This window comes from Ruditapes philippinarum, unplaced genomic scaffold, assembly GCF_026571515.1.
Source record: "Ruditapes philippinarum isolate M1 unplaced genomic scaffold, ASM2657151v2 ctg1966_1_1_1_1, whole genome shotgun sequence".
Taxonomy (NCBI): domain Eukaryota; kingdom Metazoa; phylum Mollusca; class Bivalvia; order Venerida; family Veneridae; genus Ruditapes; species Ruditapes philippinarum.
This window is the reverse complement of record NW_026857613.1, coordinates 184229-205024: the sequence shown is the minus strand read 5'-3', so window position 1 is coordinate 205024 and position 20796 is coordinate 184229. Positions and strand designations below refer to the sequence as shown.

Genomic DNA, 20796 nt, shown 5'->3' with positions numbered 1-20796 from the left:
CCTTCCGTCCTTCCGTCCTTCCATCCTTCCGTCCTTCCGTCCTTCCGTCCTTCCGTCATTCTGTCATTCCGTCATCATCAGTTTCCGTTCATTATCTTAAGAACGGTTGGACATATTCAACTCAAATTTGACATATGGATATGTCATGAGAAAATACAGGTCAAGTTCGAATTTGGTCATGGTTCGATGATTTTTGGCAGAGTTATGCCCCTTTGACTTTGAAAATAATATGAAATTTCAGTTTCCGTTCATTATCTTAAGAACAGTTGGACACATTCAATTCAAATTTGACATATGGATATGTCATGAGAAAATACAGGTCAAGTTCGAATTTGGTCATGGTTCGATGATTTTTGGCAGAGTTATGCCCCTTTTACTTTGAAAATAATATGAAATTTCAGTTTCCGTTCATTATCTTAAGAACAGTTGGACACATTCAATTCAAACTTGACATATGGATATGTCATGAGAAAATACAGGTCAAGTTCGAATTTGGTTATGGTTCGATAATTTTTGGCAGAGTTATGCCCCTTTTACTTTGAAAAAAATATGAAATTTTCAGTTTCCGTTCATTATCTCCCCAATGGTACAACACAATCAACTCAAACTTGACATATTGATATGTCATGAAAAAATTCAGGTCAAGTTCGAATTTTGTCATGGTTCGATGATTTTTAGGAGAGTTATGCCCCTTTTACTTTGAAAATAATATGAAATTTTCAGTTTCCGTTCATTATCTCCCTCAAGGTACAACACATTCAACTCAAATTTGACATATGGATATGTTTTTGGAATGCCCAGGTCAAGTTCAAATTTGGTCATGGTTCAATGATTTTTGGTAGAGTAATGCCCCTTTTACTTTGAAAATAATATGAAATTCACAGTTTCTGTTCCTTATCTACCCAACAGTGTCACATATTCAACTTTAATTTGACATATGGATATGTCAAAAGATTGGGCAGGTCAAGTTGGAATTTGGTCATGGTTTGATGATTTTTTGGCAGAGTTATGTCCCTTTCACTTTGAAAATAATATAGATACATTTTCAAGGAATAAGCAGTTTAAGTTTGAATTTGGTCATGGTTCAATGATTTTAGACAAACTTATCTTTCCTGAATGTTGGAAAAATTTTGAACTTTCAGTTTTACCACTCATTCTTTTAGCCATTATTTTGGCTACAAATATGCAATATGCTATTTCTAAAAGGTTAAGACTGAATAATTTCAGTGCTTTGAACATTGTATGGAAATGGTTTGTGTTAACATTGAAAAGTTTTAAGGGCTTTGAAATTAAAATGAAAAAAATAATTAATGCACCATCTGAAATTTTGGCTGCATGCGGGGGCATCCGTGGCATGATGACACATTTCTAGTTTTGTTTATCTATGTACGTAATATAAAAGCGTTCTTCTTTTTTTTGTGTATATACTTTAGTAAAGAGTTTTTGTTATAAAATGTTTATATGTGTAAAGAATTTGTCCAGGTGTATTTCAATATATACTTTGTGGTGTGTAGCTTAGCAAATGTTTTTCTAAAACAATTTTATGGAATGACGCAGAACTTACTAACCAAAATGTATTTTGTTACGCTAGATGGACGAGAGAAAAAAATCAACACATGCTTTTCTTTTTTCTGTAGCATTATTATTTTTTGAGTTTGAAGTATATATATCTCTTAACACCTTGGCTTTAGCATTTTATATATAATCCAGCTTTTAGCAAAAACAGTTTTGTATTTTGGATTTTAACATGATGTTTATTTGTTAAAAAAAGCTTATAACCCAGTTAATATTATTCTTGTATTCTCATATCTAATGTAAAAAATCGTGTCTCTGTTTGGAGGTTCGCTTTTAAGCTTTTGTATATTCTTGCACAATTATGAGGTAGTTTAGAACTGGGAGATTATAAAAAAGAACAATATCACTTCATTTGGAAAGATTTTGGCCTTACAAAATTAGGTTCATTAAAGGATTAGATTAGTGACTTGAGGTTTTATAACTTAATCATTAATTGGAATATTCTCTTAGGATTCCGACATAAATGTCATGACAAGCAAATTGACTCAGTTGTGTGAAGGACAATGTATATGATTTATATTCAAGGCTTTAAAAATCTAGGCCAATGTATATGATTTATATTCAAGGCTTTAAAAATCTAGGCCAATGTATATGATTTATATTCAAGGCTTTAAAATTCTAAAGTGTTAAGTAGGATAAGAAAAAAATGTAATAATCTGTTGCATTTCTTATATACAGAAAACTGAAAAATTCATTTGGTTGCATTTCTTATAATTATACAGAAAACCTAAAAAATTCTATTAGTGAGGAAAGATAGTTTATGTGTCTCATAACTTATGTTAAGGGTTATTCTGGTTCATAATTCCTAGTCTGTAAAGAATAAAATAAAAATACCCTGAAAATTATATAAAAGTTTAAAACTGAAACATGGTCTAAATTGAAAATGGTTTACTTTCTAATGTAAAGTTGGCAAAATGTTTTTTCTTTAATGGAAACAATTTATATTAATAAAAAATATAAAAACATGTGTTAAATGTTTTAAAGTAGGGGGAAAAAATGAATAATATGGATTTTTGTAATATTTATTTTAATCAAATGTTTATTACTAGAAAAACCATACATGGCAAATTAATGGAGGGAAAACCCCATTTTTTTTCATGTATACCTTTCCACTATTTGTATCACCTTTGTGTTGATTGACCGTCACCTCAGACTAGTCGATGTTGTCAAGTGGTAGCTTGCTAACCACCATGTTGCTATGGTGATGTTCTTGTTTCTGTTATCCCTGGAAACAGTTCTATCACCATGTACTGTTTCTATGTCTGTCCAAAACTGTGTATCTGTCTTGAACGACTGTTGGTGTCATGTCAGTTTTTCTTTTTTTTTACCTCTGTTTAGTTAAGTGGGTAGGCTTCTTTTTGGATCTAATCATATTTTTTTTTTCAATATTTTATATTGTACAGCAGTTGTAGGGATCCCCTTAATGAAGTATAATGGAAACTAGCGTCCCTGAAAAAAAAATCTTACTAATACAATATTTTTGCAAGCTACACAGATTTAAGAATTGAAAAAAAAATTGATAAGAAACTAAAGAAAAGGAGAAAAAATTTGCTGAAACAAGAAACTGAAACAATTTCCAGGATTTAACACAGCCCCCGCCATCGTGCGAGAATATCGAAAAGCTAATGGCGACCTCAACCGAACCTACTGTCAATTTGCAGATGTTCAGTTCGGAGATTGTGAGCCACTATGGTATAACTCAGCTGCCGCCCCAGGCGGAGGGCGAAGAAATTGAACCGGAGGACGAGGTGATATGGCATGACATACTTGCTGCACGTGCGTCGTAACCTTGCACGAGAAGATGGTCGTAATGTTTCATGCATAATTTTTGCCTGAGATGTCTAAATGCATACCCGCCCAGTGTGAATTATACAAGGAATGGACAGTTGCATTTACCCCCTATGTTATTAATTTTGTTTTTGAAAATATTTCAGCATTTCACAGTATGAGTTGAATGTATGCCCATAAGTTTTATTTACACTTTTAATATGTCATATATTGAAAACTGTCACATGTAAAGGGACCAGAATGTTGAAAGTTAAACATGTTTAATGAATTTTTATTATGGTGATATATAATTTTGATACCAATCAGAAATTTTGATTTTTTGAGAAGATTATATAACCATATATATTTCCGTTTATATGTGACATGTGATCAAAGTTTATTGCATAACATATTAGTTAGTTAGAAAGCATTACCTTGATATAAGATTATAGATTATTAACAGGATATGACACAGTTTGCAGTGTAACACTAACAAAATCTGATAATCTGCATGGGTTTTCCTTTGACTTTACAGCGTGCTCTGCAAAGCTACATAGGAAAGTTAGTTTATAAAATCCTTAACCGGCTGGAACAGAATGTGGCAAATTTAGACTTGAAAGTGGCAAAATTAGCCTTGAATATGGCAAAATTAACCTTGAATGTGGCATAATAAGTAACATAACATAAATTTTATTAGTCTTAAGCATATAAACAGCTTATCGACATCGGCAAAATTGGCCTAGAATGTGGCAAAATTTGTTTTGAATGTGGCAGAATTAGTCTTGAATGTGGCTAAATTAGCCTTGAATGTTGCAAAATTTGTCTTGAATGTGGTAAAATTAGTCTTTGCCACCGGCATGGAGTCAGCTTAGCACGTCTTTGCAGTCTGACCGGGCTCTATACTGTTGGTAGCTCAAGTTTTGCATCTCTTGAACTTCTGAGTGGACCTTTCAAAATTTCAAAGCAAGGCAAATTCGTTACACAAATTCAGCCGGTTAAGGGTTAACACGAACTTTAGTATAGAAATATAATATTGTTTCTGAATAATAATTTCCCCTTACCAGATAACTGAATATATAAAGAAAACTTTCACCAGGTTTAATAGTGTATGAGGGTACAATTATTGTTGTCAGAGGCAATATGATAGTAATGTTAACAGCATGTATAATTCTGATTAGTAATACCCAATTCATTATTCTAACACTATCGGAAATTTTTCTATATAGACAAAGAAGGCCCGAAGCGTGCATTATTCTGCAACAATGCACTCGCCGTTCTTATTATCTCCCTGTGTATTTTCACATTGAGGGCGCCATTTTGTTTGAAAAATCTGATAAATAAAAACAATTTTTTGTCGAATTTTGTTGTGAAAACTATCTAGAATGATAGAAAATGGTCTAACTAAGAAAATAAATCCGAACACCAATATCTTTAATTCAGTCTTTAACGCTGTACAGACGTTTAAAGTGTTGTTTACGTGACGTCACAATGTAGCGCCAAACAGCACGTGCAAAACAATCAAAATCAAGTACGCTATTTTAACGTCGCAGACGAGTTAAGTTTTACATCTATGTCACTTTTAATAATTTGTATTTCGCTTGGAAAATTATAGAATGAAATAAAATAAACAAACAAAGTTTTATCAACGTTTTCAAAATTCGTTATTCTCAAAATGTTTCTACACACGGTAGATTTAACGACAGTTTTTTCAACCCACTGGAACGGCCTTTAAAGAACGTTTCTATTGGAAACTCTAAGGCGAAAACAAATTTAACCGCCAAACATAAAGTCCAACTTTATAATAATAATTTTTTTTTTCTTGACGTGTTAGAATGGAAATAGATATTAATTCTTCGTGCATTATTGTACAATAATGCACGTTTTTCGTTCAAATGCTTTGTAATTAATCACTCAGGCCTATCGGCCTTCGTGATTATATTACTACGCATTTGAACTCAAACCGTGCATTATTCTACAACAATGCACTCAGAATTGATATCTATTTCCTAAATATAAAACTTTAGTTTAAACATTATGTACATGTATTATGCATGTTTTCATTGGTTCGACTTTTTTCGGAGATCAGTCGATATAATTTTGAAAGTTTGTTTGTGAAAAGAAACTTGCTTGAAACTCAGTTGAATCTGTTTCTGAAAACTTTTAGTATCAATATCATACATGTATAAAGAAACATGGTAGTTTCTCCAGTAGGGCTTGAACCTAAGATCCTTTATGAGCCGTTTGCCCTTTGAGCATTACCATGATAATACTATTAAATAAGCATCTGTCACCCATATAGAGCAGGTACAGAATTACTAGCTTGCTCTAGATTATAGGCTGACTTGACTGTGTTTTGATGGCCGCTTAATTCTATGTTTTTACGGAGGAAGGTAGTCTAGTACTGGTGTAACTCTCCAGGAACGATGGTTAGGAAACTACCCGCCTATATGACTGAAATACTGTTGGGAATAGGCGTAAAATGAAACAAACAAACAAACAAACAATTCTATGTTTTTACATTGGAAATCTTTGAAATTTCCAAAGTTCAGTTTTGGAAATCCTTGAAATTTCCAAAGTTCAATTCCAAAAAATAAAAAGAAGACTAGTTCATTGAAGACATTCAGGGGTTAGAGTTTTAGTATTGTAACTTTAGACCTGTTTTTGATAAATCACAGTTTGACAGGACAATTCATTGTACATGCATTATCAGAATATAATTGGGTATTACTTATTAAACTGAGACACTTACAGTACTTTTTTTGCAGGTTTTTCACAGGTACATTTGTTCACTTGACTATGCGGCCTGCATTTTGTCCTTTATATATCACTAACTGATATCTTATTGCAGCTAACAGAGATCCGTGCAGTAGATTATATATATCATATTTGTATTATACAAAATACTCTTTTATGTTGTTCTAATAGACAAGATAATGAAATATTTGCAAGGTTTTAGTATAGTTAAACTTATACAATGATTGATTTTATATATATATATATCAAACTATCTTGTAATTTGCCATATTAAATGAATTTGCATGGGTTTGCAGTGGACTTGATACCTTTAAAGAATTAAAAACTGACAATGTAATGTGCATCCAATTTTATAATGTTTATAAATTATTGTGAAGGTTTTAAGTGATTAAGAATTATTGAAGTTGTAGCACAATATTTATTGGTTAATTTTTGTATACAAATTTTTGGTTGCAATCCAATATTGGTTTTAAACAATATCTATTTCATCTTCTGTTTTTAAACAAAATTTCCATACATATATTGCATCCAGGATTGAGTAGAAAGCTTAAAGCTTATATGAAACTCACTCACGTCAATCCAATATTGATGTGTGGCAATGACTTTGGATAGTTATATTGTACTCAGTGACCCATTACCAGCTTAATATTGTTTTCATAAATTAACTATTGTTTTTAGAAATTGGAAAAATAGTTATGGTTAGTTTAGTTTAAATATGATGATTATAGTATCAGTGCTGAAGTATCTACATAGCTTTACTTACACTTGAAGCATTAAGTGATACCAGTTCTTTTGACAGGAACAATCTTTTGTAGTTATAATTGATGTTATTTGACAAGAAACTGCAATACATGCCCTTTATTGTGTTCTTTCCCTGTAAAATCCAGCCTACTCCTTGATTTAAATGTATATTGTAGTGCTTTCAAATTTGTCTGTGTGGTTAGGCACATTTAAGGTAATGGCTTAAACGACTTAAGGAAATATAAATGTTTTCGCTAATCCAAATATTTGCGTATTGTAGGAGCATCGTACGGAGATTGATGCGCGGTCTGGTACGTTCCAAGCATTTGAAACGTTCGGCCAGCAGTTGTTGCACAACTCGCATTATGCTAGTGAAGATGTGAAGACAAGGCTTGAAGAACTTGCCGTGGCCAGAGAAGAATTAGAACAGTAAGTTATATAGTTTTAGATATTCTTATTTCTTTGATTTATAATTCTGCTATAAAGATTGCAAAGTTTCTGAAAAAAATATGATTTTTTTAGCTCCAGTATGCCTCATTAAAACATTATTTAACACATGTTTGATATATTTAATTTTTTTTATAAATATGGATTTTTTGAGGCGTAAAGTATTTTTAGAATAAGACCAAGTTATTCATATTGACTTGGTCAGGATAACATATTTTTGGTAATTTATAAGTTTGGAATAAATATTTTTTATTGGTCACCTTTTCAGAGGACATTCTTTATAATGCTTACATAAGAATCATTAAAATTCAACGTAAACCAGTTAGATAAAAGAAACCGAGGTTTTACTGTATAATATTAAATCATACATTATTTACTGGTTGAAAATTTGCTCTCACATTCTGTTAATGTTTTCAGGGCATGGATACAGAGACGTATGAAGTTAGATCAGTGTTTAGAGTTACAGTTGTTTTATCGTGACTGTGAGCAGGCCGAGTACTGGATGGCATCTAGAGAGGCGTTCCTGTCAGGTGACCAGGTGGACGGTGATAACGTGGAGTCACTGATCAAGAAGCACGAGGACTTTGATAGAGCTATTAGCAGCCAGGTTGGTTTAATTTTAGATATAGTTATTTTAGCGGGTTTATGTTGAAAGCTTAGAGGATCTTTAAACCTTTTCTGAGTCCAACACCAGCTTCATAAAACTCACCCGTACTGGTGTCTTATAAGGAAGTATGGTTTGGACTGTAATACGGTTCGAACCCACAATCCCTGGATTGAGAAGCAGACACCTTTACCACTGAGCCATCTTACACCATTAGTTAGGGTTTATAGTTGAAGCATGTTGAATAGGGGTGTGATAAAAAAAAACTAATTTTCTGCATAGATATGAATCAAATTTAATGACAAATTTTTTAAGCATTTGAAAGTATTGTTGAATTGTAAAAGAAAATAATTCTATTTTGTCATTCCAATTAAGGACAAAGTAAAACTGTTCTGAAAAACATTCTTGGTGAAAACATGTTATTTCCTATACAGGGAAATGAAAACTATCAAATTGTGTATACATAATTCATGTCCGTTAGACTTTGAATAGAATAATTAGTTTCTTTCCAAATGACTTGTTGCTTTAAAGTCTACATATGACTAAGATTTATTATACAAACAGTGGTGCATATTGTATATTAGTTATATGGAGACATTGTTTAATCTATTACAGCAAGAGAAGATACAGGCGTTGCAGGTGTTTGCTGACCAGTTGATTGGTGGAGAACATTATGATGCCCAAGCCATTGAAGACAAACGTGATGCCGTGCTTGACAGGTGAATTACTTCCCTTTATTATTTACATATCTTCTGTATTTCAAAAGCTGTTTGTTTAATTGAGCTGCTTACTTGGAAATTCATAGGAATAGTTGAAAGTTTCCAGTATCAACAGCTGTCTTGATTAAATGATTGTATATTAAAGCTTGATCTTGGGAATGTGAACTGAATTGTTGAAATTATATTCAAAACTGTGTAACAATGAAATTAAGTGAGATTCTTCAATAAGAATACGGATGGAAGAGATTTAAAATTTTGTATATAGGTACACCATGTAAAATGTGAGAATTTTTTTTAACCAATTCTGGTACTGATTCCATCATATATAAAGTACTTATTGGAATAGAATTGAAAGTTATTGTAAGATGTTACTGAACACTTTGTAGTCAGGTTATCTATAATCTACCATTTTTCTACTGATTCCATTATAAATGAAGTACTTATTGCAATATATTCTTAATTGTTATATGAATATACTAAATAATTTGTATCAAACTAATTAACTGATAAACTAAATCTTTAAAATTTAATTATTAAAAAACAGATGGACTAACTTGAAAGACGCTCTTATTGACAACCGTTCGAAGCTTGGCGAGGCTCAGACCCTCCAACAGTTCTCTAGAGATGCTGACGAGATGGAGAATTGGCTACAGGAGAAACTTCAGATCGCTAGTGACGAGTCGTACAAAGATCCTGCTAACATTCAGGTATAGCTTTCAATAAACGTTTTGTGTATGAGTTGAGCAGGGTTTTCATTATTAACAAATTGGCAATCCAAACCAAAGGTAGAAATGCTGTTTAAATTGGTTGATAGGTTAAAATGCTGTTAAAATCAGTAAAACAGCTTTGTTTTTTTTGTTTTTTAACTTAAAGAGACTTAACTGAAATAAGGGCTGAAACTGTAAAAATCTAGTTTGTGATACATGTAATTTGCAATGTAGAAGAAAGTTTCTAATGGCCTTGTAACATGCATGCTATTTAGTTTAAAAGATAATTCTGTTTTTATTTTTTAACAGAGTAAGCATCAGAAGCATCAAGGATTTGAAGCAGAACTGGCTGCCAATGCTGACAGACTTCAGGCTCTTCTAGCCACTGGACAAGGTATGAATAAATCTGTACTTTCCTTTCACCTGAATGTGATGTGATAATAGTATAATTTAGGATGGTTCCAGGAATGGATTTGAGACTGTTTCAATAAGCTTATAGCTTCCTACACATTCAAAGTAAAAATAGATTTGTATAAATTAATGTATTAATATTATACATTAGTAAATGGTATTTGTCCCTGACTTGAAATATTATCCTTAATGAAATTAGGATTTGTTGTGAAATATCACCAAATGTTTTTAAATCCAAGTTTTGTGTTGATTCACTATTGACTACCAGTACCAGTTAGAAATATTTTGAAAAAGTTGAATCTTGTTTAAAAGTATGCCCTTATTAGCAAGTTCGGTTATAGAAATAATTTTCTCTTAGATTTTTTAGTTATTGGGGAAATGTTTTACTGACTGGTGAATTGTTTGAAATTTTTCAGCATTGATTGACCAGAAACAATGCGCTGGGTCAGAGGAGGCTGTGCAGGCACGTCTAGAAAGTCTTGCTTCTCAGTGGGAGACCCTGGTAGCCAAGTCTGCTGAAAAGAGTGATAAACTAAAGGAGGCCAGTAGACAACAGACTTACAATGCTGGAGTTAAGGACATTGAATTCTGGCTAGGCGAGGTACGAGTAAAGTCTTTGTATTTCTTATAAATTTGTCGAGATGCGCCATAGTTAGGGTCTGTCTTTGTATTGTTGCAGGTTAAACTCCCTGCCTTGTCATTTTATATAACAGTTAGCAATTTGCTCAAATTTCATCTGCAATGCCAAGTTGTGTATTGAACATATAGCATTTTCAAAATTGTCATTACATGACATGACTGTACATTTAATAATCTGCATACTTATGAAGATTGTGCCCTAGAAATTTCCATATATGCTGATGAAGATTAAAGCAGCACGCATCCAGATTAATGCTTATTTTCATGAAAATTTTAAAAAGTACTTAAAAAGTGAAATGTGTGAAAATAACAAGGAAAGTAATTAACACATTGCAAACGACGCTAACAATCCACATAAATTACTGAAAAGAGGCCAAATTATGCAAAATTGACCCTTACTGCGTTAGTAACGCAGTAGAAATTTGGTAATAAATTCTGAAAATCAATCATTTTAAGCACATAAAATGTACATTATTACTTGAATCTTGAATATTTCTAATGATCTTAAAATTTTAGAACATTTTTCTTAAGTTTATTTTTCTTGAAATATTTTGGCTTATCTGGAGGCATGCAGCTTTAAGGAATTTATGAAATAATATCTGATGATATGAAAACTTTACTGCTAATTATAATATTGAAAATGGTTTGTATAGATTTGGTCAAGTTTTAGTCAATTTGTTTAGGATTATGCAGTTATTGAAAACCTCTGGTAATACAAAGATATTGTAACAAAGATATTGTAATGAGAAAAGTGTCATATTCTTCATTTTATCTTTGAGAAAAAAGGATAAACAGCAGACATAATGTTTATCAAGTGATGGTGTGGTATCTTTTACCTTTATTTCTCTGTGGAAGCTTAGCTTAATGTGTTAAATAAAGCTTAAAAGTAAAGACTTGTATGTCGTTATTTTTAGCATATTTATTTTGGTTATTCTAGGTTGAACAAATGTTGGCTTCCGAGGAGTATGGCAAGGATCTTGCCTCGGTCCAGAACCTGTCCAAGAAGCACCAGTTGCTGGAGGCCGATATTGCCGCCCACGAGGATCGAATCAAGGACCTGAACTCCCAGGCTGATCAGTTCATAGAGAGTGGAGTGTGGGACGCTGAAAGCATTGAGGTCAGGAAGCGAACAATCAATGAAAGATACGAGAAGTAAGTATGGCAGTTTTATTTTTGTCGTAGAAATTTTCCTTTGTTTAATTGTAGTGAAAAATATATTACAGGAATTGGAATAGAAAATTCATCACAGATATTGACCATACCAACTTCCAAGTTTAGCATTATAGAAAAATCAAAGTCTTTTGTAAGAAAATAAAAACAATTGATACATAATAAATTATTGTACTTCAAATGAAAGTGAACATATACAAGATTTTAAAGGAGACACGTTATATTTCAGGATCAAGGAGTTGGCTATTGTACGTAAGACAAGATTGAACGAAGCTAACACGATGCATCAGTTCCTGAGAGACATTGATGACGAGGAGGCTTGGATCAAGTAAGAATACAAAAAAAGTTTAAATTTACATTATATTTACTAACAATGAATTTTATTTTTAACTGCTGTTTCACAGACAGATTTTATCTTAAACAATTAGCACCAGTCAAAAAATAGTTTAATAGGTGGAGGTCTATCTGTTTAGCTATTTTCCGAAAAGTTTTGGTTCTATGGGATATTTGTAGGGGCTTATCAGGTTAGCAATATTCTGTAAAGTTTTGGTCCTATGGGATACAGATAAGGACGTAACAAGTTAGCTATTTTCTGAAAAGTTTTGGTCCCATGGGGTTGGAGTTTATGAAATTTAGCCCTTACAGAAGTGATGTTTTTCTGTGACAGTTTGGTCTAACACCATTTATCTAACACCAATGCTATAAAATAGTTTCAGATTAGAACCTTACAATGAAAACCGGTTAGTGTAAATGGTTTGAACACCAGTTTGTAGTAAAAGCTTACAATTTTCCTAGTATGCCATTTTCCTATTTTATACTGTTTATGGCAGTTGCAAAGCTCCGTATGCAGATGAAATTACACAAATAGTTGATACCTACTTAAAAAGTACTCCGCAATGAAATTAAAGCACGGGAACCAGTTTTCAGGCATATGTCTGAAGTTAAAGTTTTTTAATTCTCCTAAAAGCAGCCTTTTTCTATAAAAAACCAATCAAAATAATGCCTAATTCAGGGTTTCTAGGTTTTCTGATATATTATTTTGCACACATGAATTAAAGTACTTTGCAGCAAAGCATAATATTATTAATTACCAAATGTTTGTGCAGCTTTCCAGGGTATATGGGAGACCCCGATCGGTAGGTAAACTAATTGTAAGACAAAAAACTGTAAAAATTTGCATTTAAAAAAACTGTAAAAATTTGCATTTTGATTGATTATTCTGACTATTTTATTAAGAAAAGGAGAACTTTGAACTCATTAATTTCTTTCTTTCCCTTTATCTTACTTCAATAGCCTTGGATAGTTTCTGAAACTTTATTTGCCAAATCAAACTTAAACATCACAGTTCTTGTGTGTACAATTGTTTATGTATATATATGTATATATATGTTATTTCAAAAGCTATTTGAAAATAATAGGCTGATATACTGTACTTTATTTCAGAATTGTTTTCTAAAATCATTTAAAGAATTGAATAATTTCTGATTTGTATAAATGCTTGCCAACATAATAGTCAAATTCTCTTTGCCAAAGCAAGACATATTTTCTTTCTTATATACTTCTGATATTTGGCATTAGTCTATTGTATTTGCTATGCCTTAATTTTAGCATAAATAATTCTAATAAAAAAATGCCGCCATGGCAGTGTATAAACTTTTTCTAAAATGTATGCATGATTACTTGTTTCCATTTGAAAATCATATATACTGTTCTATAAATGTATATGGTAATCTTAGAGAGTCATGTGAAAACTAATTACCTCATGAAATTTATTTGATGGAAAAGAGAATTTTATTATAAAAATTATTATACATTATTGATATATTAGTATAATTATTATAAATTATTCATATATTAGATCTATTATAATTATGATGACAATGTTCCATAAAAGTTTTGACAAAACCTGGTTAATGTTACCACTGATTAATTATCAAGTTCGCATCATGGAACACGTATTTTTTGAAACATATAGAAAAAAAATCTTTTGAATACACACAGGAAAAATACGCTTCGTTATTTACACTCTACAGGTAATCACAATATGATTACATAGTGTCATTAAAGAAATACAACTGTCAGTTTTTATAAGAACAGACCAAATTGTTTTGACAAGCAATAGGGAATGCAGCTTCCCAAACATAGTTTATAAATTCACTTATTCAAATTAAACATACTCGGGGAATTTACTAGATTTCAATAAATTTTGAAAGTATTTTACCCAAAGATGAGTATAGTAGTATACCTTAAAGAAATTAACAATGGATATGTTTAGTTCTGTTCAGATCCAAGTTAGGACAGTTGTACAAGATTGTTAGTGTCAAAGGGTAAATTTTATAGATAAATTTGTCCATTTTTGGTGCTGACAGTTTATTTTTATTGCATGTCTATTTTTGTTTTACAGGGAGAAAAAGTTGCTTGTAGGATCTGAGGATTATGGGAAGGATTTGACTGGCGTGCAGAATCTACGTAAAAAACACAAACGTCTAGACGCTGAGCTTACCAGTCATGAACCGGCCATTCAGGTGGGTACACTTAAATAATTTTGTCACAGTTCTAACTGAAATTAAACAAACAAGAAGATGTAATTGTTTTGTACTAAATTATAGTGATAAAAACTCAATATCAAAGAAATTAAAAGACCCATTACATAGCTTCGATTTGGTCATTTCTGAAAATTTCACTTTTTGAAGTCAATGCTGACACAATAAGGGTGCGAATAACTGGAGTCTGTGCATCTCTTGATGCCTTGTGTTGCATTAAGTTTGTAAAACATGAGCTAGGCGAAGTCATCTTTCCTGTTTCGGCACCATATGATCCTTATTGTGTTGGTGCGCTGTAAAACCAAACAAACAAAATACATATATGGTGTATATATTTTTAGGCTGTACAAGAGACAGGAGCTAAGCTGATTGGGGAGTCTGACATCAACACTGATGATATACAGAACCGACTAGAACAACTTGCCAAGAGCTGGGACGAGCTCAAACAGATGGCTGAACGAAGGTACAATATGAAATTTAATCTACTCATTTATTGTGCATTGTACTAAATGATGATAAAAAAATGCTTTTATCAGACAATGGTCCAATATACACACCAAAATAATATATGGGTCCAATCTTGCCAGAGTTCTCTGGTAGAGCTTGAAAAATGTCATATGACCATCACTGTGTTGAAGCGACTTAAAACCTTACAGGAAAAAAACAAAACAAAACTATAATTAATTATGCTGTAATAGTATTAAACAAATGTTATGCTGAAAAAGTAGATATAAAACTATAACTGTTTTTGTTTGTCACAGAGGACTGATGTTGGAAGAATCGTATGCCTTCCAGCAGTTCAGTGCTAACGTTGATGAAGAAGAAGCTTGGATATCTGAGAAACAACGCCTCCTGTCTGGTGGTGATCTGGGTGATACCATGGCAGCTGTACAAGTTAGTGATACATAATTTTTTTACCCCACCCCCACATTATTGTTGTTTAAGTTGATGATTTTCTTGAGAAGTTTTAATATATTTTTTTGGCCTCTACTACTTAATTAAGTGGTGAGAGAGAGGCACATAATTATGTTTGTTCGTCTGTCACATTGTCCTGATGTACATCCTTAGACTGACAAAATAATGGAAGGTTTATATGTTTGGGCATTTTTACATGCAGTTTATAATTATATATGTATTCTTTTGATGTTGGCACTAGCACTGTCTTTAAAAATAATCTTTACAGTTATGTATATGTATGATAAAAGTTGAATATCTTAAGTAAAAGGTACGAATAAAAAGCAGATGCAGAAAAGCAAATACATATATTTAAACAGTTATTTGTTACATTATTTCAGGGTTTGTTAAAGAAACATGAAGTGTTTGAGACAGATTTCCAGGTCCATAGAGAGAGATGCCAGGAAGTACAGAAAGAGGGAGAAAAACTTATTGCTGAGGTAAAGAAATGTATACATAAGATAAATAATATGTCTAAATGAATGCTTAGTACGGTAAAAATCCATCAATTTTTCCTCTTTTGAATTTAATTTTGTTGTTTCAAGTCAAATGGGTTATGTAGGAGCTCTTGTTATATAAAAAAAAACTATTAATAATATGTTTTGACTGGACTGTCAATTTACTTAATTTCGTGAGCCTGAAATTTAGTGGGTCGTCTAAAAGAACATTTTTGTGTGTTCTTAAATTTTTCCAAAAGGCAAAATGTAAACAACATGATGCAAAAAAAACTTAAGCAGACAAAATGAAATTTTGTTGGATCATAAATTTGTTGATTGATGTATTCACAGAAATACGAAAAATTAGTACACCATCGAATAATTATGATTTTGCAGTATCTAATTTTATTGTTGTTTATTTGTATCGCAGGGCAACCACAACAAGGACAGTATCTCCCAGCGTAACCAGGGACTACAAGACAAGTTGTCTGCCCTTGATGAAGCCGCAGCTCTCCGTAAAGCTGGTTTGATTGACAACTCGGCTTTCCTACAGTTTATCTGGAAGACGGATGTTGTTGAGAGCTGGATCGCAGACAAAGAGAACCAGGTCCGCTCTGATGACTATGGTCGTGACCTTTCATCTGTACAGACCCTTCTTACCAAACAGGTAACAATTAATCTCCTCGAAAATATTTGTTGTAGCTCTGTTTATATGAAAAACTGGAGAGAGATTTCATGATGATTGGAAAACATGTTGTCTTGTTGAATTAAAAGCATTAAATCTATATTGGCTGTAATAGAGCTTTGACCCACCTCTGTTCTGAGGGTTCAAATCTCCGTTCAATGGCTATGAGGCTGAATGGCTATTCTAGTGTTTGTATGATATGAAACATTTTAATTTTGTATACAAACATTCAATTCCTGTAGGGACAAAGGTTATGCATGTTTGAAAGATAAGACTTGAGTTTAAATCAAAGGTTTGTACTCCGAATCAGTTTCCGTCATATTTTGAGAATAAGTAATTGCCGTCTTAAAACGATTTCTTACTAAGTTACTTAAATGTAATTTATCCAGTTGAAATATATTAATTATGTTATCATTGACATCGGTATATACAAAAGCACATTCAAGTTACAAGTCATAGAAAACCAGTATACTTCATTGTTTTGCATTAAATTTGACTATTTTGAATTACAATTGTTGATATGAAATCTTTATGGATATTAACTTTTCTGATCAAAGTTTCAATATTCTTTAAGCCCTCTACAATTATTGTATGTAAATTTAATAAAATCAGAGATCTTCCTATGAGATTATGAACTTTTTTTATAACAGTGAAATCTATGATTTTAATACCAAAAATAATGATTTCACACATTCATTATTTCTGCAGCTACCTGTTTCAATTAACATGTTTAATTTATGCTTTTAACAATTCATTTCCAATTAACGTGTTTTATTTATGCTTTAACATTTCATTTCCAGTTAACATGTTTCGTTTCTGCTGTAACAATATATTTGTGTTATTTATGAGACAAGCATGAATGTTTTTAGGCACGTCTTCGTACATCTATATCCAGTTTGTTGTTATCAAAAAAGGTAGACCTTTCCCACCATTTCCAAACCACTTCGACATTTATGATATATTTATGACATTATTCCACACATATTACATTATCATACCCTTATTTTATTAAAACACATTTATTTATACATCCAATTTACCTATTTTACGACTTTGATTATTTTGTCCCTGATTGGAGATTTTTATATTACTTGTGTGTCACAGGGTGTAAAAAATGTGTGGACAACCTGGGCCTCTGATTATTGGCAGTATTTAAAGCAGGCCTTTTGTGGCTAATGTCTTGGATCTCAAATTACATGCCCCTCACAGCTGCTGGTTTGAACCACATGAAGAATTTTAAATTCCCACCTGTGAGTTTGAACCACATAAAAAAAAAGATTTTTTTCATGTGAGCTAACTTTTTGAAGGGTTCTTCTTGGGTGCTAGTTTGTGCTTGGGAAAAAGGTCTGTTATATCACCTTTACAGTTCCAGTGTTACTTCAAAATCCACCAAAACAAGCATCTCTTTTATCTGTTGCAAGGTTAACTTTGAAATCTTTTTATTTCCCACCATTTCTGTAACATTTTATTCCATCACCATTATGTTTTCCATTTTGATATACATACAGTCCGACCCAGGTTATTCGACAACCCTTTATTCGAATACCCGGCATTATCCGAAGTAGATCGGCGGTCCCGTTTTTATCTCTGTATAAAACAATATAAATACGAGCGTATTATTCGAAATTCATTATCCGAATACCTCCTATTTTTCGAAGTAAAATTTCTGTCCCGATTATACAATTATGAAAGAATTTCACACCTATTATTCGAAGCCAGCCTAATTATTATTCGAAGCCAGACTAATTGGCGCAGATCCACTCGCTGACCAGTCGACTTGTGAAAAATATCCACAGTCATGCGTGTAATTAGACAATCAGGATAATAACTCTTTGTGTGTTCTTTAATCAACTTTAATTACCGAAAATGAAAAGCTATGCACCGTGTCCGATTTTGTTGAAGATGACAGCAATAATTTTTATACAATCCGTATATGTGAATTTGTCAAAACATGCAAAACATTTTTTCATTAATTGCAACGCTACATGAGATCCTTAATTTATCCTAATCGTTTAGCTGTAAATACCGTAGTGACGACACGGCCATTATCAAGGCTTTGCGCGAAACGAAACGATACATAATGTAAAATAAAATGTAAGTATTTATGTCTTCAATGTCAATACAATAATTTTTACGCATCTTTTCTTAAATATTTATTTTTCTCAATTGATTACAGGAAGCAAGTGTGTTGTAAACGGTAGTTTTGCGATGATTTGTCAAAGTGGAGTAGTTTTCGTCTATCACAATATTTCGATTTCGATTATTCGAACCCATCGATTATTCGAAGTAAATATTCAGTCCCAGGCACTTCGAATAATCGGGGTTGGACTGTATATTCATTTCCATTTATACACTTCAATATTGCATGTGTTACATTTATCAAATAATTTTAAAGTATGTATATCTTACATAGAGATAACCTACCTTATATTATATCACTGTTTGAATGAAATTAGAATTCACTGGTTTGATAAGTCACATCTGAGCATTGAACAAATTACATATTTAATGCTACTCGGATGCCCCCTTGTGCCTGAAATAATGCACAGAGGGGCACATTAGGTCTTCCTCCGCATGTAAACCTTGAAAAGTCCCCATATGACCACTGTTTTGGTGTGACTTAAACCCAACAAACAAAATCCCCAACATATTGAATAAATCTGTTTTGCTTATATCTTTTATTTGCATTGGCATTAATGGTAACAACTATGTATTTAAATTTATTTAAATTCATTAACATGTTGTCATTGTTATGTCACTGCAATAATATTACCTTTTGAGGTATATATTTTTCATTTCTTAATGGGATCATCATTAACATATCTTTTCAATCAACTGATAAACTAACTACGTATCTTCATCTGTTTAACATCTGCTGATAAATATGTTATAAATGTATAGCATACAATGTATATTACAAGTGATGCATGTCAGTAAATATCCGTGTATTGTCCGTTTTGAAATGTATATTCAAATTGTCTGAAGATACATTTTATCCTTTAACCTGCTTGAACCGAAAATGATTAGTCTTTGCTACTGGTATAGAGCCAGACCAGCCTGCAAATCCATGCAATGTGACAAGGCATTTCTTCTGTTGGCTGATCAACTTCAAATTTTCATCCTGATATCCATAAAATTTCTTTGAAATGAATAGCTTAAAAGAAAAATTGTAGCTTTATAAATCCATTTAAGAAACTCGGCAGGTTAAGGGTTAAGAAATAATGATATCATCCCTTCAGAAAGTAATTTATGGTGATGTGTTTAGCATTCATTAAGACTATAATGTATGGTGGTGTATTTTAGGACACTTTCGATGCTGGTCTACAAGCATTTGAGAAGGAAGGTATACAGACAATCACGGCATTGAAAGATCAGCTGATAGCATCGAAACATGCTCAGACTCCTGCCATAGAGAAACGATACAATGATGTGATGACAAGGTAAAGTCTTATACCTGTTCTAGTGTCTAGGTTCAGGTCCTAAACTGAAATATGTGTGAAGTGTGTGAATGATATTCTCGATAGTAGTCTGCCACCAGTATAAATTTAGACAAAAAAACTGGAAACAGAGGTTCTTCGGAAGCATTGAAAACAAAAGACTTATATTGAAAATTGTCTGATATGGCGAACCTCAAATCTGTGCAGTCTGATTAAACACAGCATTCATTGTAATAGTTTACTCAATATTATATATTTAATATAGCAAAATTCTGTAAGTAACGATTGATAGTTTTTCCAGCTTCAAAACAGGGCTAGTGCATTGTACAGATGTCGTTGTGTAAGGCTGTTGTTGTCCCTTGAATACCCTTACCTCATTTATTATCTATAGGTTGTTTTATCAGTAAATATTTAAAGAAATTGAGTATTTAAGGCAATCAAAATAATTTAATGTGAAATGATGAGTTAATGTCATTTTTCTGAACAGAATGATGGTAGTCAATTTATTGATATAATTAGTTCTTATTATTGTCTGTGGCTGTGTGATTCAGGTCGTTTACTTCAAAACGCTTGCCCCTCACCATCGGGGTTGGAATCCCAACATGGACTTTGCATTAGTTTGTGTGAAGAAGCTATCCAGCTAGCTTATGGACTGTTGGTGGTTCTATTCACATGCCTGTTTTTGTCTGAAATAATGCATAGAAGGGAAGTTAAGGTCTTTCTCAACCAGTAAATCTGGAATGTCCTATACTGTGTTGGTGCAATGTAAAACCCAAACAAAAACACCTAGGAATAATAAGATCTAATGATTTATAATGTGATTACAGATGGCAGAATCTACTGTCCGACTCTGAGCAACGTAAACAGACATTGTTACGTCTACAAGACCAGTACAGGCAGATCGAAGACCTCTACCTAGCTTTCGCTAAGAAAGCCTCGGCCTTCAACTCATGGTTTGAGAATGCCGAGGAAGACTTGACCGACCCCGTAAGATGTAATTCGGTAGAGGAGATACGACATCTGCGTGAGAACCACGAGCAGTTCAAGGCCTCGCTGTCGGCGGCACAGGCTGACTTTAACCAACTAGCTGCCCTTGATAAAGAAATCAAGAGCTTCAATGTAGGACCAAACCCCTATACCTGGTTTACAATGGAGGCCTTGCAGGACACATGGAATAACCTGCAGAAAATCATTAAGGTTGGTCAA

The 20796-nt window shown here is 32.5% G+C and overlaps 1 protein-coding gene across 11 annotated transcripts in view; it reads left to right on the top strand.

The window, feature by feature from the left end:
• The window catches only part of LOC132750320 (spectrin alpha chain-like), a 77737-nt gene that overhangs the window by 49275 nt on the left and 7666 nt on the right, over positions 1–20796 (top strand). For 6 of the 11 annotated variants that reach the window (XM_060740275.1, XM_060740270.1, XM_060740271.1 and 3 more), the window contains 16 exons: positions 3156–3323; positions 7118–7266; positions 7702–7891; positions 8504–8607; positions 9152–9314; positions 9624–9708; positions 10142–10326; positions 11302–11516; positions 11764–11862; positions 13939–14059; positions 14419–14540; positions 14839–14971; positions 15373–15471; positions 15899–16135; positions 19457–19593; positions 20418–20787. In XM_060740275.1, coding sequence (XP_060596258.1) covers positions 3156–3323; positions 7118–7266; positions 7702–7891; positions 8504–8607; positions 9152–9314; positions 9624–9708; positions 10142–10326; positions 11302–11516; positions 11764–11862; positions 13939–14059; positions 14419–14540; positions 14839–14971; positions 15373–15471; positions 15899–16135; positions 19457–19593; positions 20418–20787 — 2577 coding nt within the window. The remainder of the gene's footprint in view (positions 1–3155; positions 3324–7117; positions 7267–7701; positions 7892–8503; positions 8608–9151; positions 9315–9623; positions 9709–10141; positions 10327–11301; positions 11517–11763; positions 11863–13938; positions 14060–14418; positions 14541–14838; positions 14972–15372; positions 15472–15898; positions 16136–19456; positions 19594–20417; positions 20788–20796) is intronic. The other 5 variants (XM_060740274.1, XM_060740277.1, XM_060740276.1 and 2 more) reach the window with 2 other exon arrangements.